Genomic DNA, 24,415 nt, shown 5'->3' with positions numbered 1-24,415 from the left:
ACTCTTACCTTTGAAACTACTTAAATTTGGAGTACTGAATAAATACCCTTTTTTTAAAAAAATATCCTTTTTTTTTTTCCTCACTTTCTAGAATTTCACAGGGAGACCCCCATATTTTCATTGCATCTTTAATTAGCTATCACAACTGACAAGCGTGTCAGGATCAGGAAACTGTAACCTTAAACAGTGTGTTATTAAACACCAACCCACTGCGCGTCCCATTCCTTACTATTCAGAGACACGCTTCAACTTTCAGAGAAATCAGATCTTCACCATTGACAGTTTAAACAGCAACACTATTAACTTAGCAGATGAAGGCTGAAAATATGTTTTCCTGACAGAGGCCAGTTTCAGTGGAAAATATTTCGCTGATCATTTGACCATCTTCAGAATAGGCTGTGATTTGTCAGTAGCTTCGGATACTGGTTTTCCCTGTGTTGCAAGAAATTGAGAACTAATTTTTTTCCTCAGTGTAAAAGTGATCTCCCTCTTTCACACAAAAAAACCCCCTCATTATGACCCATTTCTTCAATCAACAGAAAACTGGGTTAAATTTTTCTTCATTACAAATAAAGTATGTGGTTGAAGAGAAAAACTCCACAGCACAGAGACACAGTTTAAACCCCAACCAACAAAACAAACAAACAAACCCCACCAAAACACAAAGAACCTATTTCCATTAAAGGTCTGAGTGTGCAGAAAATGTTTTCCTTGCTAGAAAAGGGTAAAAGTTAAGACTTACATTGGTCAGATCCCAGGATCCAAGGAAGATTATGATGCTGGCAACTCCAAGAGTTTCACCTTCTGGTGTTTTATACTCCGCTCTCCCACTACCTGCTGTTGAAATCAAGAACTGCTGCTCATCCGCCCAAGTTGTGTGCACTTGCAATACAGAATATGTATGTTCTGCCATTATTTCTCTTACCAGTGTGAAAGAGGTGTGCTTTTGCTATAATTAAAAATTATGTTCATTCATTAACTTGAAATTAATTCAGTCTGAGAGGCCTTAGAGCGAGATATTTATAGACATTAAGTCCTTTGACAAAGCAGCCTTAAAAATATCAGACAGGAAGAAAGAGAAACATCTGCATTGATTTTGATTGTTTAATACTCAAGAGTGAAAAAGTGTAAAATCACAAAGCTTATACCACCACAAAAACGCAGTTTCATTGCAAATGACCAAAACACAAGCTGCCTGCAAAGTTTCACACAGCTGACACCAACAAACCCAGTTTCAACATTCTTACCGTCTTTTTAAACACCTGCTATTCACAAACATCAGTCAATACAGAGTTCTAGGTCTCACACATCTTTCTTTAAATTCTATGTTTTATTTGCTTTATAGACCAGTGGTTTTACACTTTTGGAAAACAGTGCCCCACTTTTGATCTATATCAGCATATAAATACATAGTTTTTACCCTCCAAATTACTAATGATATTTTTAAAGCATTTTGTTTAAACCAAGCTCAGCAGTAAAGTTCTTACTTGGATTTAATGAAAAGCACAGCTTATATGAGTAAGCTTCAAAAGTGCATGCTGACCGAGGTGATCTCACCAATCCTTTCAGCCACAGGTTATAGTATTTATGCAGAAAGTGACCATATAGGGTGAGTTAGTACAGACAGTACGTTACATTCGCTCTCGCTAGTCGTGCGTGTCCCTATGGCCCCGATGCTGCAAACACAACCATAAGCCTGCAGGACAGGATCGTCCACCTAACTACATTTTGTTGCCTGAAGGTTGCATTATCCAAAAGCTCTCATTATGTGAAAACGTCTCAGGTTAATAAGAACTAAATGGAAAATGGCTGCATATACACTTTTTAAAAACTTAAACCCTTTTTACATGAGATACCCTTGTTTCCACAGCCTTAAAGTATTCACACAAAGGAGCTGGACATATCTTTAAATGTCATGCTAATGCACATTTCCAGCTCCCTACAATAAACTAATTTTTCAACAGTTGATTAAAATCCCGATCTTAAATAGAACTGAAGTACACAGAACATTTTTTTCCCCTCCAGACAATCAAAATAGAAACATATTTTGGTATACCCTACATCTGTCAGTGACATGTAAAGGAATTTTTAAAGAATTGTTGTTGCCTTAGTGGAAACAATAGTAGTTTTATTTTTTTTAATTCTCCTTCAGTGCTAAGGCCACCTACATTTTATGATTCACTCGCTCCTTACTGGTTTATCCCTTCATCTGACATTATAACCCTATAAGCAGGTGAAAATAAACATAACAGAGTGTTGGTATAGTTGTTCCTAAGGAGCATGTATGTCAAAGATTCCACACAGTATCAATAAATGGGTTTGACCTTGCAAATAGCTTTGTAAGTTTCAGCTTAGAATAAAACTTTAAGGAAATTAAAACTGATTATTTTTTAAACTGTTGCTTACTACAGACCTGACTTCTTCCTTTATGCAGTTATTTAATACCTGAAGTACAGAGCCTGCTTGCTTGCAGTTAGGCATCTAGCTGGAAAATTCTGGCTTATACACAATTATTTAAAATAAACACAGAGATGTTACCGTCTTTAAAATCGTAGGGTCATCTAAGGAAACAAATGTATAGGATAATATTCAAAGTATTACAATTAATAACACCCTATTTATAAATGGAAGCACAGGATCTTTTTTTGAGCACATATGAATAATTTTGAAAAAATATCGTTATCCATTACACAGTGAAAAGTATAAATAAGCTTAGCATACATGCCTGTAGTGCTTCCACACAACTCTGTTTCCTATTCATTTTCCAGCTGGTGGTCACACTTCCAATTTCAACAAATTATTTCATAGCACATGACTGAAAAACACCCAATCCTGATCTACACTGGTACACACACAAAATGAGGAAAATACAGAAAATTTTGCATTGCAGGCAAACCTCATGAGTTAATCTTTGGAACATCAATAGCTTTGTACAGTTTCAAACTTAGTTACTAAGGCACACAACAATTGAACTGTCCCGTATCTGAAACAGCATGATATGTCAGTCAGCATGGAGCTTCTCAGCTTTGCATTTACATTCATATTATGAAGTAGCCGTCAGTTTTGAAAAATCTAGCTTCTGTTAATATTAAGGAATCTGAAAAGTGACTAGCCATGCCAGACTAAGAGAGTTTAACTGGATTAGCACACACGAAACTACGCTTGCATAACCACAGGGGAAAAAATCTGCGTCAGAGGCCACCGGACTGGCCCAACAAAGCCGCCCGGACAGAGAAGGTGCGAGAGAGGGAGTGAACGTGTGCGCCTGTGTTTGTGCATGGAAAAATAGCAGCTTCTCATTTGTGTATCTTATTTCTCATCTGTGTCCAGTATGGGATCTTCTTACCCCAGTGACAAAAATATTTTTGCTATTTTTTGCTTCTGCTAGCACTGCACGGTTCAGTACAGTGACCGATACTGGTTTCTGATCTGGACTTTGAAGTCATGAATTGTAATGGTAAAGTTAAGTTATGTCCTTCATTTAACCAGTGTGCAATCCAAAAGAAATTAGCTTATCTTCAGATGATTTAAGTAGAAACCAACTTTGGCCTGAGGCAAATACTTCGGCCAGAAACAAACAAACAAACAAAAATTAAAAAAGGAAAATTCAAATCTCAGGTTGGATTTGTAGAGCCAGTAACTGAAAAAGGCATCTTCTCATCTGTAAACAAAGGATTATTTGGAAATGATGGCACACAATGATCGTGTGTCATCAATGCCATTTTTACAAGTTTTCTTCAGAACAGAGCACTAATCTCACTATGCTAAGAAATTAGGCATGTTCGACACTTCACACTTCCCTTTAGCAATACCTAGTATCAAGGTAACCAATATACCACTAAATAAGTTCATGTTATTAATTTACATCACCAGTGAAACTGTAAAGACTTACTTCACTGGAAATCCTATCCAGCCTATTTTAAAATTTGATTTATTTTTAAAGATATTAAATGTATTACTGTCTAACCACAAAAATCAGTATTACTCATTATGAATACTGTGAGAAATTATTGCTTTGATGTTACTTTTTTTCACTGCATTCTAGCTATACTAAGTTTGGAATTGTATTTACTTTTTATAGCTGTAATAACTGTATCTTAAAATGTTTTCATTAGGTATTGCATATAAGTACACAGAACGGAACTGAAAATCAGCTACTGCCACTCTCATTAGTCTTGTGTTATATTTGTGGTTAGTAGCTTGAGATTTAAACAGAATTGCTGAATATTTTAGTAACCAGCTACAATACAGTATTTAAAAAACAATAATGGAAAAGTCCTATTCAAGCACACGCTTATTGACCTGCTATAAAACAAACAAAAAATACAATCCTTTGAATTCCCCAGCAGCAAATTCCTGTCTCAATGGGTGGAAAAATCTGAAATTATTGGACACGGGTCTCTGAGGAAAAACATGTTAATAGCATGATTTCTCCCAAAAATAAAATTTCCAATAAATTAAAAAGTGTGCTGAATAGGTAGAGGCCTAGATTCAGTACTTTTCAGTCCACTGCTAATAATCTAAACAGCTTGAGTGTCTCCCCATCCCTTTTTCCTCCTTTTTTTTAATATGCATATTTAGTATGCATCTTTTTTTTAAAAAAAAGGATAATCAAAAATGTGTATAAACACATTATTAAGTAGACGTCATTAAAGAGTCCTTTCAGAACCACTGTCCATCATTATCTTCTTCATCTTCCTCCTCATGGTCCAGATAGAGAAGAGCGACTTTCTTTTCATCAGAAATAACTGACCTTTGGTCTACCATTCTTTGCAACTGTACAGTTTTATCAAAAAATGATTTTTCCACTACCTTTTCACCATGATCTTGAGAAAAACTGGAGAGAACGTAACCTCTCTTATTTTCGTTTTCTACAACCCGGTTGCTTTCAACTACAATCTGTGACTGACTAGCAGAAGGGTCTTGCTTGTTGGATACGAGCATCGTTGCTTGCTGTTCTCCACCTTTTACTGTGGATGCACCACCCATATTGGAAACATCCATTTGAAAAGTAAAAGATGTTTCCTTGGATCCTACTTTAATATGCTTTACAGACCTGCTGCTCTCAGATGACTCTTCTGTTTGTGAAAGATCTTCCAGCTTTTCAGAAATAGGTCTTGTAAAGATTCTTTGCTCAGCATGAGTTTCTACAGGACTTATTTTAATGTGCCTGAAAGATCCATCGTTATCCGAGCTTCCTTTATTCTCTGAAAGATGTCCATGATATATAATTTGTTCAGTGGTTTTAACTCCCACTTGACCAACTCTAACATGCTTTATTGAGCTTTCTGAAAGGGTCTGGTCTTCCAGTTCACGGATTTCTGTGTGCTCAGAGACAGGCCCCTGGTAGATGATTTTTTCAGCTGTCATAAACTCTTGGGGACCCAACTGAATGTGTCTGACGGAACTTTCTGTCTGTGAGAAGTCTCTAGCGTCGCTGACCTCCACTTTACCAGAGATGGGTCCTTCAAAGATAACTTGCTCAGTGTGCATCTCTTTTGGACTTAATCTGAAGTGCCGTACAGATCTGCTGACATCCGCAGACCCTTCTGTCTGAGAGAGGTTACTGTTGAGCTCCAGAGAGTCCGAAGCAGACCCTTCAAAAGAGACTTCTTCAGTCACTTGCCTTGATCCTACCGTGACACGTCTTGTGGACCTGTTGAAGTCTGTTGAAAACCTCTGGGAAAGATTTCCAGAATCAGCCTCTTCTACAGTTGTAGTAATAGGGCCTGTATAAATTATTTCTTCTAATGTTTGGATTTCTTTAGGACCCTGTTTAAAATGCTTCAGAGATCGGCTAAACTCTGATGATCCTTCTGTCCGAACAAGATCTTCTGTAGCACTGAGTTCCAGCGTTTCAGAACCAGGCCCTTCATATACGACCTGCTCAAATCTCTGGACTTCTGCTGGACCAACCTTGATTCGCCTGAAGGATGTACCCTCATCAGTTGACTGTGATGAGTGAGAGACTTCTCCAAAATCTGCAGTTTCCAAAACCGAACTGTCATAAATAACTTTTTCAGTAGTATGATAGCCTGTACCACCACTCCTCCTTATTGTGGATGAGTTATAAATTTCTTGATCGGCCAAGGGAGTGTATCTATCACTGCGGGAAGAAACATCTATTTCTATGTTGCTTTTACCATCAATGACTCTCTCCGAGCTCTCTTTTTTCAGAGAGTGCAATGTTGCCTTCTCCTTCTCACTTGCAATTTCTTCACCAAGCTGAGCTACATCGAATTCATCAGTATTAAGAGTCTGTGACAGATTGACTTCAGCAACGATTGTCACTGAGCCACCCTCCTCTGTTTTATCAACTTTTTTGATATCAAATTCTACAGTACTAGAGTCAGCTTGACTTTCTTTTGTTAATGCAGACAGCTCCTCTTTCACACTTTCTGGGAGACTGTCCTCCAACTGCGCCAGTGCTTCCTTCAATTGATGTTTAGGGTCCTTCGTTTCCTTTGATAAAAGCCCTTTTATGGAAGTCTGAAATTCAGGGGGAATTTTAATTTCTTTTTCGATAACAACAGATTCAACATGGGACGTTTCAGCTTCAGGATGCTCTTTTAAAATATGGGCACTTGCTTCCTCCCCTACCACTTGATATGTTTCTTCTGGAGAGCTTACACCTTCACCTCTCTTACTTTGGGTGCCTTGCAAAAATTCATCTTGCCAAGAATATTTAATAGTTGATTCTTCTTCTATATGAATTTGCCCATACACTGAGTCATCGTCTTTTTTATTGGTAGCAGGATGATCATCAGGAACAGATACAAAATATTTTTGTTCAATAGGTGAGTCATCTTCCTCAGTTACTTCTTCCACATGAGTGAAACTCTCATGGCGTTGTTTCTTCTTTTTAACATCTTCATACGTGAAGGTTACATGTTCTTCCTCTTCATCACCATAACGCCGCTCTCTCTCAGGGAATGTATCTTCCACTTCCTCCACTTCAAAAGGTGTTGAAAAATCAGTCCTTTCATCAGCAGCATAATCTAGTGGCTCCTCTACAATCTCAACATTTACAGACATGTTCTTCCTGCCCTCATTTCGTTTCAGGCCATGATGGACTATATCTTCTATCTCCTCTTTGGAAGGAGTTCCCTCAATACCCTCTCGAACCCTTTTTCTGACGTCCTGGTTTGACAGATCTCCTGAGCCAGCGCCACGAGAAATATCTATGTTTTCTTGAACTTGAGATTGCACTGTGATCTCAGTCTTCATTTTCCCATCATCTGGTTGTTCTTTCTTACTAAAATAGGTCACTTTTGTGTCTGTTGATATTTCTGAGCCAGAAGACTGCGTAAAACTTTTAAGAATGTCAGCAACAATATTCTCTGCCATATTTTCAGTTGACAGAGTTCCCACTTTATGACTTCTGTCACTAATTCTCTCTTCATCTTTCAGGTTGGATTCTGCTTCTGAAATACTCACTTTGTGAACTTCAGCAGGCTTAGTTACGTGGTCATGTGTTTCTCTTCCTAAGGAAGTTTTAGAAGCTTGTAACCGTATTTCTTTATTACTCTGAGATTCCTTGTCAGGAGCAGGCATTTCAAGACTGATAGGTATCTCAATGGCTTCTTTGCTTCTTGATTCTAAGGTCACATTTGTATCTTTTTTGGTTGATTCGCTTTTCCAGTTTCTTGCATTAGAAATATCGCTCTGGTGAATAACTTCCTCCCGGATATATTTTTTCTGCTCACTCCTCCTTCCAAAATCAACACTTCGTTCTTCTAGAAAAGATTTCTCATCTGTTTTATTTTTCTCCTCTTTTGTTTGTTTCTCTAGCTTATCTTTTTCTTTCAGCAGAGACTTTTTCTCTTCATTTGGTTTGCTGCCTCTTTCTTTTAGTGTGGTCTGAGTTTCAGTTATAGTTTCTTCATACTTGGATGGTTTTGAATTGATATTCAGCTCGTAAGTCGGAAATTTAGTGAAGCTTGGTTTTGTTCTTATATTTTCAGAAATCCCTGGCTTTGTGTCAGCCTTGTGGTCCTTGTCTGAACTTTCAACACGTGCCGATTCTTTTGAAAATGATATTGTGGATGAAGTTGTAACTTCTGTTTTCTTTCTTTCTGGAATTGTCTTTTGCTGCATTTCAGTGCTTTTCCAGCCACTGTAAGCTGGAGTAAATGTTCTTAATTCTTTGTGGTCTGTCACAATCCTTTCATCCTTTGTAACAGTTGAAGGGCGAGATATAGAACCAAGCACATCTCTTCCAAAAGCTCTTCCACTGGCTGTTGTCTGTGATCCAGCCTGTGTTGACTGAGCTGAATAATGTGCAGAACTGCGCGTATTTGTCACTGGTAATCTATGCCTTGTGTCAGTGATCCTGAGAGCTGGCAAAGCTTTATTTCTATTTCTTTCTTCATAAGTAGAGTAAATATCAGTGTAGTTATAGGAAGTGTTTATAATATCTGCAAAAAGAGCATAGGTCACCAAGCATTAAACGAATGGCTTGTATCTAAAATAATATAGAAGGCATGAACTAAAATTTTATACTAAATTTTTGAAAGAAATAATGCCTTCCTTTTGAATGCAGCTTTGTAAAGGCATCTCTGTATATTTTGCATGATAATTAAGTCTGTGCATAAATTATATTAAAACCAAAAGTAAAGCTTTTTAATAACTTGCAAGTTCTTGTTAATTTTACCTGTTGTGAGCTACTGGGTATTATGGCATTTACTTAAGAATTACACCTTTGGTATTGATATTAATGTTCATTTACATTAACAAATTCTTATTTAATAACATATGCTAATATCCTAGGCTTGTTTTTTTGCTTCATTAGCCAAAGTGGCCTGAAGTTTCTCAGTTCCCATTGAGAATTAATGGCATACCTGGTACCACATACTGGAAACTGAAAACACATACACAACCCTTCATAGCCATAAGGTACAAGGGAGAGAAATAAAGAACCTCTTAGGCTTTATCCATACAATTTAATAAAATGGGCTAGGAGTCACTGTCTGGCTCTAAGGCCAACCAGCACTGCACAACTCTCATCTCTTACTCCTAAAAAGCTGGTCACAGCTCTGACTTCTGGTGGTGCTTTCTGGGCTGTGGTAACCACTGAATATGCCTGAGCATCATCTGCAGAAGTACTGGCTAGTCTAGATTAAAACTGTGCTGGGGATAGCGCTGACAATTTAACACCACCAGCAATTCTGTGTGAGCCTTTCAGCCTCAGCCTTGTCTGTTCCACCTACTGCTACAGGCCCAGCCTTCCCATCTCCACTGGGACTAGTGTCTGTGTTAGTCTGAAGATTTTCAGACCACACATTGTTAAACTCAGGAGTATTATCGAGACTAATTCATAACAATGGCCATAGCAGTCAAATCGAAGGCCCATCTTGTCTAATACCCTGTTTATGGTAATCAACAGTAGATACAAAGGGTAGAGTATAAGAACAGGGCAAGTAAATAATGATACTTCCCTGGTATACTCTCACAGCCTCCAGAGATTTGCAGCTCCTAAGATAGAAATGGTATCTTTATGTTTAGTAAGCCTTTGATTTTTCTTTCATTACTCTGCTAAAATTTATCTTTAAACCCACATAAACTTTTTAACACTCACAAAGCCGTGTGATGATGAATTCCATGGTTTTAACAACATATTTTGTTAAATACCTCTTGCTTCATACTTCAAAACGCTTTAAAGAGCTATGGGCATCCAATAGTTTCTGCACTATTAGATCTATGAAACACTGCTCCCTGTTTACCTTCTCCACTTAAATCACAATTTTATAAATTACCTCATATAGAACATCACTGTGTTGATTTAAAATACTAACACTCAAAACCAATTCAATATTCACTTCGCAATGCACTCATAAAAAGTACACTTGAGGAATACTATAACACAATAATTTCCAGTTATATTTAATTTGTCATTTTTTAATATTAATTTTTTACCTTGAGGCAATTTCCCCATATACTGATCTCTCCATGTAATAATCCACTGGTTGCTCTCCCCTTCTAATAAAGCTCTGCAAAACACATTAAAAGGCATTCCATTGAAATATTTGGAATAATAATAATATTTAACATTTACAAGTCTTAAACTGAAACAATTATCCTGCAGTTGGGTCAGATCCCAAGTGCTCTTCACACCCCATATTTTTACTACTGAGAATGAGAAATCCTTTGCATTTTCCAGACTCTTAGTTTGCAACGTCCAGTTCTTGAGAACAATGCAATAATCTTACAGCAGATGAAAGCAGCAGACACGGTTTTAGATCAAATCTTCCACATTACTCAATATACTGCTTCCTGACATGGACAAGATGCACCGATTCCCACTCTGGCATCACACAAGCTAGCAGATCTTATAACAGAGTTAGGAGAAAACAAAGCCAAACAAAACTTAACAGATAGTCAATAAAGCTTTCTCAGAGAATAACATGGAGATGTTTTATAAAGAAAAGGCAAAAAAGAAAATATTTGCAAGCAAATAGCAGCTTTCCTGCTGGTAATACAGTACTAGAGGTGTGGTTGCAGTGTGATATATGAGGGAACTATTACAGCCAGGATTTGTAAGTTCTATCCTTTTCAAATGAAAAAAAAAAATCGAACGAAAGTATCACTTGCACTGTCAAACACTGGCTAGTGCTGGAGGAAACAAGAGTATTAAAGTAACTACTCTTAGTTCCTATTCAATCCAAAATCAACACTTTTACAACAAAGGACTAGGAAAAAATCCTTATCACAGAAGCTGCTTGGTTTCTTTTAATGACATCTTTCTTTGTCCCCTGTTCCTCAGCCTTCCATTCACCCCTTTTTGCAGTGACTCTAATACTTCCCCTAGTTCCAGGAACCCAGAACTTCCACGGGATTACTGAGGTCAAGGCTTTCCTCTTGTTGACCAACCAAGAACTCATGTTAGCTCAGCAGCAATCCATCCGAAATGGACAGGACACCAACTTTCTTACCTTTACTTTATGGAAACTATATCACTACAATGTTCCCTCAAGACCCATCTGACAGCAGCCACAGGTTTGTTCTGTTCCTGCATGAGGTTACTGCCCTACACTTTCTCCTTTCTACAGTGGTGGAAAATACTATGGAAGTAGCTTTTCCACAGGGATTAGCACAACTGAAGGGCAAAACATTTTCAGGAGTAATTGCTTTGCATTAAGAATATTCAAATGGGCAAGCAGCATACTTTTGTTCTCTCAGAGGGGAAAAAAGACTAAGTGCATTCTCTAGAATTACCAAACTGCTCTAGAAAAAAAAAAAAAAGTTGGCTTCTTTCATATACCAAATAGAAAAAGCAGATATTAGGGGGAAGTTATTCAATCCTGTAAGTTTTAGAGATGTTTATCCAGTAAGACTAGATCTCAGACTTCCTGATAAGTTCTCTGTGTGCTTTCCTTCTTTCTGTCCTGCTGTTTATGTGCTTGTACTGTCTGACATAAAATACGTTCAGCCTTTTTTAAAAAGGCTTTTTTCCACCTTTGCAGGGCCACAAGCTATGTTAATCCCCCCCCAAAAAGTGCTAAACTGCAGCATTCTGGTGCAACAGCTTAGAAATTCTACGGCAGGTTCTTTCAATATGCGACAGAATGCCATAATCAGTACGGTAACTTTGGTGGGTTTATACCCGGCTCCAGCAGTGCGATAACTGTTTCATCATTTCCGGTTTGGAAACGCCAGATGTTTTGCACTGATAACGCACAGCTGCAGCGTGAAAGCCGTCAGGAGCCAGGCTGCAGGATTCTGATAGCCAAGGCTTCCAGCTCCCTGGTGGGAGAGCTGAATGCAGTTTAGGATTGTGGCATGAAAATGTTTGCTGGGCATTTCTGTCAAAATGAACAATGCAGGCGTTTTAAATGTCACCCACAGATTCCACATGACCGAACCCTTTGGACATTTCATGCTTCTTTTGGTTTCTGACTGCCTCTAGATTCAGTAGGACAATGCTACATCAGCAAAATATCCTTAGTAAGGTTTTCTTTGCAACCATGGATTTGCCTAGATTCAAAAGAAGAGCCACGTTAGAATTACTTAACATATTTACAGGTCGCTTTGCCCCTTAAAACAGGCTCAGTTGGACACCCTTACTTCTATTTGGTTAGTCAAATTCAACCCTAGCATAACCTTTACTGGGTAAAGCCAAAGAAAAAGCTATTTACCTTCCTCTGTGTTAAGAGAAGCTTAATAGGAATTAGCGAATCTTCCCAAGACCAAACATCCGATCTGACAAAGCTAATGAGCCTCAGACAAATTGCTCTGATAGACACACACTGGAGAAGCTGGTGGTGGTATTGCAGAAACATCAAGGCACTGGCAATGAAAGCGTTAACCATGACGAAGGAAACGAGGAACGCGGCAGCCTGACTAAGGATTTCTGGCTGCTGTTAAAACAACAGTTGTTCAGTTGCTGCAGCAACGCATGAAGTCACTAAAAATAAGTTCCAAAAGGTAACTGTATATGGCAAAGGGCAACAGCACACAGGAAAGCTGGATCTGAAATATTACTACTGAAAATATGCTGTATTTGAAAATGAACGGCAAAGCCTCACGAAACCTCTATAAAACTGGGCAGTGAATCAGTGTTTTACTGTACATAGGCAAACAAGAAAATGTTAAGCTGGCTTTGGTTTAATAAACGAGCATGAGAAAGCATAGTGCAATGTACTGAGCACTGGCTTGGAAACTAGCGAACTCAGGTTATGTTCCTCAGCTTGACCATAGCTTCTGTTCCTTTGCATCCTTTCCTAATACTAATCATTTCAACTATAGCCTTTCTGGTAAGGACTGCTTTAAAACTTAATTTAAACTGCCTGAAGAATAGGGTTTTAATCTCAACTGCATGCACTCTTAAGTATTCACAATAATAACATAAAGCATTCCTTCAGGTAGCTCTCTTCTAAAAAATAACTTTGTCAGCTGCTTCCTGGAAATCAGATACTAAATGACATATACACACATTGTGTTAATAGTTCAAGTGTTGCCAGAAAATATTGCAGCTGCACCTTTAACTCATCTCATCATTAATGTCATTTAGCTAAAGTTAGCAGGGACACGCCAGTCAGCACGAAGCCCCGCGCTGTGCTGGGTGACAACAGAAATAACTAGTCCGTGAAAGCAGGTGGGTGAGATAAACTGGTTGGGGTGGGGAAGAGAGAAGTTACAAAAACCAAAAGGATGCCTTGCGAATGTTGTCGTGGTCATTCACAGCAGCAAGGACTTTGTTTCAAATACAGAAACCCACAATCTCAAACAGGGCAGTTAGCCAGCAGGCCGCAAAGATTCATCCTCTTTATCCAGAGCATTTGGTAACGAGTTCTTAAAAAAACCTCTCCAGAAAGCAGAATGAAGGAAGCATTTTTAGGAGTAAAGGCCACTCGAGGTCTGTTTTCCATCATGGGATGGGAGGACAAGGTCTGCGTGAAGAACAGCAGGTAACTGACTGCATGTTAAACTCCCTGGGTGCACAAAACTCAGAACATTCTCATAATAAAACATATACAGGAATAGGACATAATGGATGGCCCAAGTTGTAAACAGGAAATAATGAAAGTGACTGACAAAGCTGTGATGAGTAGCTGAGGAGGCCGTGATGCTGGTGCTGATTTCTTGAGGAAGGCATGGAAAGGGTCAGAAGATGTGTTGACAGAGGAAACCAGCCGAAGGAGGATTAGAAAGTATCCCTGACAAGTGTGTTAAGAGAACCTCTGCTGCTTCAAAACGCAGGACGCTAACCTAGAACAGAACATTTGCATGGCGCTGGGATTCCAAAGTAAAAGTTTTACCCTTCAACAGCGACATATTTAGAGAGGGCAAAAAACCTACCTAACCTATGGCAGAGGCTCTGAGCAGCCTCTATTGGAAGGGAAGAAGCTTCTGATAGCTGAGAAAGGATTGATGGTAATGCTGATCCTGGGCAGATTTTCTATCTTCTTTTAAAATTAAGTCTTACACAGTATAGAATTCACCACTGGAATGGTGGATCTGGAAATAAAATCTAAGCATGGTCTAAGTAGTTGTGCTTTTGCAGGGTTCCAAGAACACTGAACAAAACTGCAACACACTTGCTAAATATTTATTTCAACACTTGTGAAGAAGGATTTGGACTGAAGATTCCCATGAGGTATAACTTCATAAAGCCACGTAAGACACATATTTCAGTTCCTGAGCGAGCCTCAGCTCCCAGAGCAGGAAGGGGGAGCTGAATCAGTGAGGAAGGTGACTCGGTCCTTGAGGAAGGGTGTTCCTGGCAACAATGGTCCTCCGTGCCAGTCCAGGAGCAATGCTGACTAATGGAAAGAACTGGCTTTAAAACAGGACTCGTAGGAGTCATAAAACAAAGAGAATACAGAGGATGGGAGGTACAAAGAAAGCTCCAAGAAGTAGATCAGATACTAGACCCTTAACCTCTAATGCCAGGAGGTGAGGAGGTGGCAAGTCCCTCATGGAAACCTCTCAGTGGAAAGTCGAGGATGTTGAACCAAGTGTGAAAGGTGTCTCTTGTTTCCAATCTGCATAAGCAAGGGTATCTGCCAGCATCCTTCCTGAAAACAAACTGAAGCTGGCTTCACATGCCCTGCTTATCCCGGATGAAAAGACCTGGGAGAGGAACAGGATTTGAAAAAAGTACAGAATTATCTCACTAAACAGCTTATTAACTGGATTTATACTGATTCTCTCCTACAGCAGTGCTGATAAAGGCATCGTTTTCTTAAGTGAAGGGAGCAACAGGTAAAACTGCATAAACATAAAAACACAAAAAAAATCACTTTTCAGCTTCTGATATTTTAAAATAATTCTGTTTGCAGGCATTAGATAGTCTGCTCTCTGATCTGTAGCAAGGTCTGTTTCCCTCTGTATGTCTTCTTCAGCAGGTAATGTTCATTTGTCCACACAAATCTGCCTTGCCAAGGCAATCAGTGATACAAGTTGCATTCACTACAATCAGATGAAGAAACCCCACAGGTTAAGGAGCATCTTAACTGGGCAACAAACACACGCTGCAGGTGATGCTGAATTGTTCTCTTTGCATTAAGAAGGGCAGGGAATCCTTAGGCAAACCAATAATGCCCAGATAAGAAGCGAGATGACCGCTGGAGGACTTCCAGAATTTAATTGGCTTACAGGGTTTTACAGAGCAGAAGCAGTGATGGTTCACTTATTAACTAAGAGCATGTCCAAACAACCAAATATCTGGGCATTATCATTCCTGCTTCTGGATGAATACTAATCATTGAAGCAATTCCAAAATGTCTGTTACTGTGAAAGTGCTAATCCCATTTTGCAGATGAATAAACCGAGCGAGAAAGTTTAAGTGACAACAGTAAAAGTCAACATCAGAGCTAGGATTAAATTCATAAGAATCGTGTATTTTAGCAAAGTAAACAGAATTAACACAGATAAGGATCACAACTGGCTACTGTTCCCACAGTTTCTCTTCCACTAGTAATGCTCCAGACACTACTGGCTTTCCAAGGATCACAGGGATCCATTTCATCCAGAAGCCAGCCTGGGTCTGCACCTCAGAGCACACAATACTCTTGAACAGACCATTTTTACTCTTTGATGAGCTACAGACATCCTTTGCTCACCAGTCCTTTATCAGGCTACTTGGAAGATGATCTTTCATGCTTCTCATATTTTCAGTTATGCAACTATAGTTACATTTCTGAGTCATCAGTGAGTTGCTTTAGTCTGCACATTTCACCCATCATGCAGCTGGTGCTGTCCTGATCCAGACCTAGATGCTTATTGGTTCACAGCAACACCACACACTTTGGACACACGCATGTATTGTATATAACATGCTAATGCCATGTCTGATTATGCAGGTTGAATATGAATAATGCACATAGTATAGACAAGGTAATCATTGAGGTAACACTCCTTAAAAATGATATGAAAGTAGGCTGGCATTACATTTTTGCAAATTTTGACTTTGCTCAGTAAGAATTAGGCTTCTCTGTATTTGAGGATCAATATCTCAATGAAATATATTGAAAATATCATCCTAGTTGTAGAAAAAAAAAACCAAACAAACAAACATGAAACCACTATCTTTACAATAAAATAGTATCTACCTCAAATTCATACATGTTTTTGTTTTTTCCTTCTAAATCACTTTCATGCCATGTGCCAACTGATACATTGTGATTCTCCAGACAAGAGAATTACTCTGGTTTTCCAACCACACAGCTATTAAGAAGCTAGAGAGATATACGGTACTGGAGATTCATAAGCAGAGATGATACTTGATCCCAACATGTTTCCATAAAAAAACAAGGATGGGGAAAGCCAGGATTTAATCAGAATTTTCCGTTATCTTCCCACTATTCTACAACTGAAACAAGAATAGGGAACTCACTACTTATATCAATGTGGACACTAATTGATTAGTGGACACCAATCAACACACATGGCACATTTCATCATTTAAATATGCTGAGAGATGGCAACTACACTGCCCATGTTTTATTGATTACAATTTAAGGATATTGGTCCCTCAGCTTGTAATCCAATTTTGCACCAACAATTCACATCAATTTGATATCAACCTGACCGGGACTAAGAAGGTTTCTTACATATCAATATATTTGTACAAAGTAATAAGATTCCTATGGATTATATTGGCTTCTCCAACATGTTTCTCTAGAGACAGAGGAAGAGGATGAATTATGACCAGAGATAGTTTTGCTTCGGTGATCAAATTCCAGTCACCCCTGCCACTGGTAATGCTTATCAGTGTTACTAATAACTGTATTTTACCATTCTTACAGTTTTCCCAGAGAACTCAGCCAATCCACACGTATTCGCAGCCTTCTGAAGGAGCGTTATCTTCCATCCACAGACAGCACCGCCAAGCACAGAACGGCGTGGGGCCCATGTCACAGAACAAGCCAACAGCAAGTTAAAAGCTGATACTAAGGGTCCGTTCGCTCCATTTAGCAAACCACAATACCTACAAGGAGTCTTGATCTCAGACTCTAAAAGCACCTGTCTGTATTTTAAACGCTGGAAAGAAGATGAACAGGGCTCCTGTATCTATAAAGAGAGATTTAAATTATCCTCTGATTAGACAATTTAGTGTGACCACAATTCTTACCTGTAGGTTTCAATTTCAAGGATGAGCCCGGCTTTCACCTGCAGTAGTTCTTGGTAGTCCTTCAAGTAATCTGTGATTGACATCGTCAGGAACTGCTTTTCTTCTTCTAGGGTGTCAATTATCCTCTAAACAGAAATATTCATTATTAGTTTTGAACTAACATGAAAATCTGTACACTTGAATGCCTAATAACTTAAAACTTTTAATAAAAAAGTCCCCCCCCCACTCCCCAACAAACTAACGACACAAAAACAAAACAACAAAAACCCAATACACCAAAACCACGGAGAACAATAAGTCAGTATGTTCCACCACTTCAAAAACCAGGACAAATCAGCTCTAGGACCACCCATATAGAGTCTGAAACACATTGTTACTGAAGCAGAGCTTCATGCTAGGATTTCATTTTATGCCTTACTAAGCTAGTTTAGTAAGTAAAACCCATTCGGATGCCCTGTAAGAAGTTATCTATTACACATAGCAAGGAAAATACACTCCTTTATAAATGTGATGCATTTTGCCATTTTAAGAGTGTAGATTTACATGTTTAAATCACACCTGAGACTGGGAATTTTGGCAATTGCTTTGCCATGGCAACCTGGCCTATTTCCCTTCATCAGTATTTTTGGTTCCATAGACATGTGGGTCCAAACAAATATTTGGATTCTAGCATCTGGGGGTATTCGTGGTACCTAGAAGGTGAAGGATGAATCTCCAGCAGTTCCTTTGAGCTAAGTTTTCTACAATATTTGGCCACCTGCTCCATAGTCTGCCCAGCTTTGTCCTAACTGCTGCTCAGAAGATATGACGGATTCCTTATTTTCATGCTGATAACATAAGTTCATATCTGTATAGGGGTATGCGTGTGTATGTATGGGAGGAGTGCAGTTTGGACAACACCCACAAATTACTTGAAAGCAGCAGCACTGATAAAGTAGTACCTGCCCACCTTTCTTCAACAAGTTTTCCAAATGCTGAAAGGGACTGATGAGCAGAAAAACACCAAAATGATCTAAATTTGACCATACTCTGAAATACTAAATGGAAGATTAAATACCGAGTAAGTGTACACAACACAAAAAGCAATGAAGACATGCAACAGAACATCAAGATTTGATTTAGACCAAGACAATTGACTCTCATGCTCTTGAAAAGAATGCTGCAGAAAGCAAGTGCTTTAGTCACTAGTGCCACCTCTCACATGAATGGCAAATCAGAAAAGACCCGATTCTATTTTGTTCACATCACCCTGCACTACACAAAGACACTGAATTGTCATTTACAGAGCAAAATCTCATACACATGTACAACACCAAACAGGAATTCCTGAGAGTGTATTTTATATTGCATCCTAACAAATACTTTGCAATACAAACTGGAAAAATCAAGACACTGATATTCTAGTTTTAAAAAATTTAAAATACATCATTTACATGCAGCAAGTGTTCAAGTCTCACAGTATGAGCAAGAGCATAAAAAGGAAGATACGGCAGGGCGCTCCCCAGGCTGGTTAATGCCAGTATGATGCACTAGGCAGAAGTAAGGTTTAAGAATGAAGAACATAAAATGCTGACATTTCAAACATTAATAGTATTTTTTCATTTTAAGTAAAAAGAAAACCCTATGAAGGAAGCCGGCTGTATCTTCATATACATGTGGATATATCTAGAGAACATAAATGTTAATCTAATTCTTCGTTGGCAGTTATTATTAAACAATTACACTGATGTTTTCTTTGACATGACAAACTTTGCCTGCAGTCATCAGTGTACCCTAAAACTGCCTTTTTATGGCAGAAGACAAATCATATCTGCATATCTGAAACAGCACTATCAACCACCCAACAGCCCCATCCCGGCAGCAGTGGAGGGAACATCCTGGCAGGCAGAGCCGCTGACCTTTAGCGGCTCCGAGGCAACAATCCCGTAAAGAACTAACACAATGGAAAATCCCAAGATGAGAAGGGAAGAAAAGTGCCAGGCGCTGCTTTTAAAAGGAAAAGGCTTTCCAGCAAGAATGGACGGGGTGTTGACAGAGCCAGAGAAGCCAGCAAAAGGAGACAAAGACAAGACTGGATCTCTGTGGGACCAACCCTAAAGGTGGTAAGAGCTCCAATACAAAGCATGAAATGATTCGGGTGTTTGTCGCCTCCCCGATTAAACAGAGACTGACATTTACATGTAGATGCGTATGGCAAAAAAGCTTCACAATGCACAGGTCTTGCTCCGGTCCCAGAAGAATCTGTACACTGGACTAGAGGGTGTGGGGGGCTCTGAAAGTCTGGGGACATTCACATCTATCCTAAGACTGAGCAACTCAGTCCCTCACCCCCACGTTCTCCAGCCTGTGCTTGAAAAGCCACCTACAATCCAGCCATCTCCACCGCTGGGTTTGGAGAGCGCTCGGGATCCAAAAGTCTGAGTTCAATGCAGTCTTAATGATTACCATAAGGGGCTACAGAACTCAGCCAGCTGTGTCAGAGTTCCGAAGAAATTCCTTCCAACAGGAGCAGACGCTGCATGGGCGGGCTGGCAGGCAGCTCGGAGGATTGCAGACTGACAAACTTCCATTTTGCAAAAGGTAACCTGCGTTTGCTTCACGCAGGACTTCAGTGGAAAAATCTGTTTCTCAATAACATCAAACACATGACCCCCCCAAAATTCAGTGATGTCCTGCTAGAACTGAGTGACTAAATAGAGGTGATTTTCTCACCCTTCAGATGTTCCCTTCTAGGCACCAGCAGGAAATTTTAGAAGCGAGTTAGGGGGAAAAGAATTTACTTGGGTTGTCCAAGCTGCACCTACTCAGGGAATAAAGAGAGGACTCGGGGCTCTATCCCTGTACTATTCACCGATCCAGCAGCTCCGCAGGAGAGGAGCTGACACTCTGCACTTAGTGGGCTAGAAACTGGTGCACAAAAAAATTGCATAACATTGATATTATATATTCATTTGACAAGATGTTTTCACCTCTGGAGCTCATGACACTGATGCAGGAACCGATCCTAAGCCCACCACGTTAGTGGAAAAGATCTGCCTCGTTTCAAAGCAGCAGGGTGAGCCATGGCCAGTTTTTACACCCCAAAAATACAGGGCTTTCTCAAATCACTGGGAGTTTTTGCGTGAGTATTGTCACAGCAGGCAGCTAAAATTATGCAAGAGACGGACTGAGTTCATCCCTTTAGCACCCATGGCCAGTGAACATTTTCCAAACTATGTATGATTTACAGCTTGCCTGGTTCAGCTAAATTATAACCCCAAATACACATTTCTATTTAGCATTGCTGAAAGCTTTAGTGAGGATAAGGACAGTGCAGGAGGCAAAGATGGACATATAAGGCGACTGGATGACATATGGAAAATATGAATAAATCTAATTGCCATTGCAGCTGCAACGCACAATAATCACTTGGCTTAAATCTGTACATACATATCATTTCTATGTGACACTTTACAATAAATAATCATGGAATGGATGCTCTTTAACGAGCAGTTTAAAATCCATGCTGAACATACTTTCACCAATAAAAGAAACAATGAGGGAGAACAAAAGCTTTGCTCACAGGAAGGAAACCTAAACCAGCTGCTTCAACACATTATAGAATTTTTCTTCCTGCATGTGAACAAGAGATATTTTATTCCTCTTGTACAGTAGACTGGCCACTGGAAAAGGCCTTTCTCATGAGAAACCAAACATTTTAAATATGAAACCATTTGGAAGTTACAAACCTTATGATATCATTTTAACCAGAGTTTATATATTATCCAGCTATATATTCAAAGATAAGAGAGCCCACATGTTTTCAGGCTGGCTATCAAAGCACTTCTTTTCTTGTATTACTAAGATCTGACACTATTGTTCCTGTAAAATCCAACTCATGCCAAATGCTCGTGAGAGTAACCCAAAAGTTTGTTATCTTGGTATCAAAATTACAATCCATTTTTGAGGATTGAATCAGGACAGTCAGGGTGTGCATTGATTTTGATTATCTGACATCTACAAAGGGTGACTGTCTCTACTTGCTCTTCTGAATAAACTTCTTGAAAAACAGAACCAGATGCAAAGACAACACACTGGTATAAAAACACCTTGCTGAGTGGAAAGAGTTTGGTGTCTGAACACACCCGTTCTAACTGGCTTTAGAATAAAAACTTGTAGCACAGATAGTGAGCTGTACAAAATGCCCTTATTAAAATAACACTGTACTCAAAGGTTTTCAATTTGAGCAATGATGACTGAAGATCTATGAAGTTTTCATTATAGATCCCTAATAACAAATATAGGCAACATGGAGGTCACATTTTGGAAATCAAAGTAACTTTAAATATTAGTAGGCTTATGTACGTTTCTATAAACTTATACTGCTTTAAAAAAAAAGAAAAAAGAGGGGTTTTTTTCTTCTTTGCATTTTCACCTGGCATTGACTGATGGATAGATTTAGTTAATGAGGGATTTACATGTAACACCATCTTCTAAAGCTTTGGAAATACCTACATACATGATCAAAATAATTAATTGTCCTGTCAAAAATATTTAAGAGCTGAAAGCCTTTCTGATTACTTCTTACATACCTAATCTGCCTCAGTTCACAGCATCTGCAAACTATGCAACTTGCAAACAATCACGCAGTGTACGAAAACCAGACACACAGCAACCAGCCCCAGCCCTTTCCCAGTTGCCAGCATCCCCATAATCTACCAGGGCCGCTGGACACAATGTGATGGGCAGCACACGGGGTTCAAACAAACACCCAGCTCCAGCAGAGTGTTAATAAAAGGTCTAACAATGAACAAAAGAAATGTTGCCCTCAGGAAATCGATTGATGCTCTGGATGATCTAATACGTGCTCTCCACTCTAAACTGGATGAACTGAGCTTTTGCTGTTCCGGCATTTGCTGATCTGCTCACACGCACAGGGTGATTATACATCGTTATGCCAAATGTTATTCTGACAGCGAGCAAATTCTCAGCTACAGATGCCATAACCCTGTTTAAAAACACCAAACATACACCTTGAACACATACGGGTCACCTACATCGTTAAAGTTTTCTTTCAAATTATTCCCACTCTGCTCACCGCCTGCAGCACAGTAACGAGTCTTTCTGCCTTTAAATAACTAAAAGTTGTCTTAACTATGCTGGAGCCCACAAGCTTTTCTCTAGGCTCAGGGTGCTGGAAGAGAATCTGGATAATGTCTCCAGTTGGGAGAGGACAACCTCAAGTCTCAGACTAGAAGGAAGCAAGCTTTGTGTCCCACCGCATGGGGACTCGGTTCATCTGCTCCATGTCCCCTGTGCTCATCCCTGGCAAACCTGCGTGCCAGCTCTTGGGTACTTGCTGAGGGCAGCTTGGGAGGGAGCACCTGTCACCAGGAACATGTCCTCAGGGTCACCGTCTCCCTTTTGATCCCCACCTTTCCCAGCCAGCTCTCCCCAAGCAGAGCAGTGGGTCTCCAAGACATCAGAGAAGGGCTCAGCAGGAACAAGCTTTTGCTGGGCCACTTATTCCAGCCTGTGGAAAATCCTCCTGCAGGGAGGCGGAGTGGGGTGAGGAGGCCCTGGCAATGCGAGACCCTTCAGAGGGGTTTGGGCACTTCCCGCAGAGGGAGTGGGAGGGATGGAAGTTGGTCTAAGGGAGCAGGATGCCAGGGCCGTGAGAAATCATCATCCCACGACGGGCCAGAACTGAAGGGAAAAAGCGGGTGGGAGGAGACTCAGAGAACCAGAATGAACACAGGAGGGTGGGAAGGAAGGGGCGCAGCCAGAGGGTCCCGGCGAAGAGGACGGCCAGGGAGGTGGGGGGACACCGACCGGGGCGGGGGGACAGTGTCACACACCTGGTACTCCTCCACCTCGGCGCCGTGGCGGTCCTCCAGGGCGAGCAGCTCCTGCTCCAGCCGCTCCCGGAGCCCGCACAGCTCCCGGCCCTGCCGCTGCAGGTCCTCCAGGTGCTGCCGGCACTGCCGGCTCTCCTCCCGCAGCAGCTCCAGGTTCTCCCGGCTCCGCTGCGCCTCCTGCTCCTGCAGCACCTGGATCTGCTCCTGGTAGCGCAGGAGGGTCTCCCGGCAGCTCTGGCTCAGCAGCATCTCGTAGGTCTCCTCCAGCTGCTCCAGGCTCAGCCCGGCCAAGGGGGGCGGCAAGGCGGCCAGGTCCATCCGCAGCTCCCGTATCTCCACCGCCTCCCGGCGCTGCCGCTCCGCCAGGTGCCCGTGCTCGGCCTGCAGCTGCAGCAGCAGCTCCTCCAGCGCGAAGCAGTCGCCCCGCAGCCGCTCCAGCAGCTGCCGCTGCCCGGCCAGCTCGGGCTCCAGCCGGCGCCGCATCGCCAGCACCTCGGCCCCCAGAAGCTGCAGCTGCTCCAGCTCCCGCCGCAGCCCGTCCCGCTCCAGCTCCGCTTCCAGCTTCGCCCGGCTCAGCTCCTCCAGCTGCATCCGCAGCCAGGCCAGCTCCTGCTCGGGCACCCGGAGCCCGATCAGCTCCTGCTCCCGCAGCTCCGCCAGCTCCCGCGCCAGAAAGCGGTTCTCCTCCTCCAGCTCCCGCACGCGGGACACGAACACCCGCAGCCGGGAGTTGAGCTCCTGCAGCTCCCTTTTCTCGTCCCATCCCGCTTCCCAGCGCCGCCACATCTTGCCCGGGATGCCGGGTCGGGGCCGGGACGGCCCCTGAACTACTGCTGCCGCCTCCGCCGCGTCCTCGCGGGGCTCTGCGGGCTGCCGGCCCCGGGCCAACACTGCCGCCCACACCGGCCCCGCCCACACCGGCCCCGCCCACATCGGCCCCGCCCACATCGGCCCCGCACCGCTGCCCTGCGGCGCCCCCTGCCGGGCCTTTGGCGCCAAGTTAGACGAGGGAGATGCCAAAGCCCCGCCCAGGGAGCAGAGCCCCGCCTAGGGAGCGCCCATCACCGCTCTCGCAAAACCCCTGCTACCACATCTGGGAGATCTTATTGCAGCCTTTCCTACTTAAAAGGGGCTGATAAGAAAGATAGAATCATAGAATCATTTCAGTTGAAAGAGACCCTCAGGATCATCGAGTCCAACCATAACCTAACTCTAGCACTAAACCATGTCCTTAAGAACCTCGTCTAAACGTCTTTTAAACCCCTCCAGGGATGGTGACTCCACCACTGCCCTGGGCAGCCTGTTCCAGTGCCTGAATTTGGGGGACACACTTTTGAGCAGGGCCTGTTGCAATAGGACAAGAGGTAACAGTTTTAAACTAAAAGAGGGGCAATTCAGGTGAGACATGCAGGAGAAATTTTTTACAATGAGGGTGGTAAAATACTGGCCCAGAGAGGTGGTGGATGCCCCATCCCTGGAGACATCCCAGGCCAAGCTGGACGGG

The 24,415-nt window shown here is 41.4% G+C and overlaps 1 protein-coding gene across 1 annotated transcript; it reads right to left on the bottom strand.

Moving 5' to 3' along the window:
• Nucleotides 1–35: 35 nt before the first annotated feature.
• On the bottom strand, nt 36–23,763 carry SYNM (synemin). Its single transcript, XM_082060533.1, has 4 exons — nt 22,912–23,763; nt 17,075–17,199; nt 9,916–9,989; nt 36–8,417 (listed from the first exon to the last, which is right to left on the bottom strand). Exons 1-4 carry the CDS (start codon nt 23,695–23,697, stop codon nt 4,663–4,665), a joined length of 4,740 nt encoding a protein of 1,579 aa, XP_081916659.1. The 5' UTR covers nt 23,698–23,763; the 3' UTR covers nt 36–4,662.
• Between the last annotated feature and the right edge of the window lie 652 nt (nt 23,764–24,415).

The sequence above is a fragment of the Streptopelia decaocto genome (assembly GCF_964273445.1).
Source record: "Streptopelia decaocto genome assembly, chromosome: 9".
Lineage (NCBI taxonomy): Eukaryota > Metazoa > Chordata > Aves > Columbiformes > Columbidae > Streptopelia > Streptopelia decaocto.
This window is presented reverse-complemented; position numbering and strand designations above follow the sequence as displayed.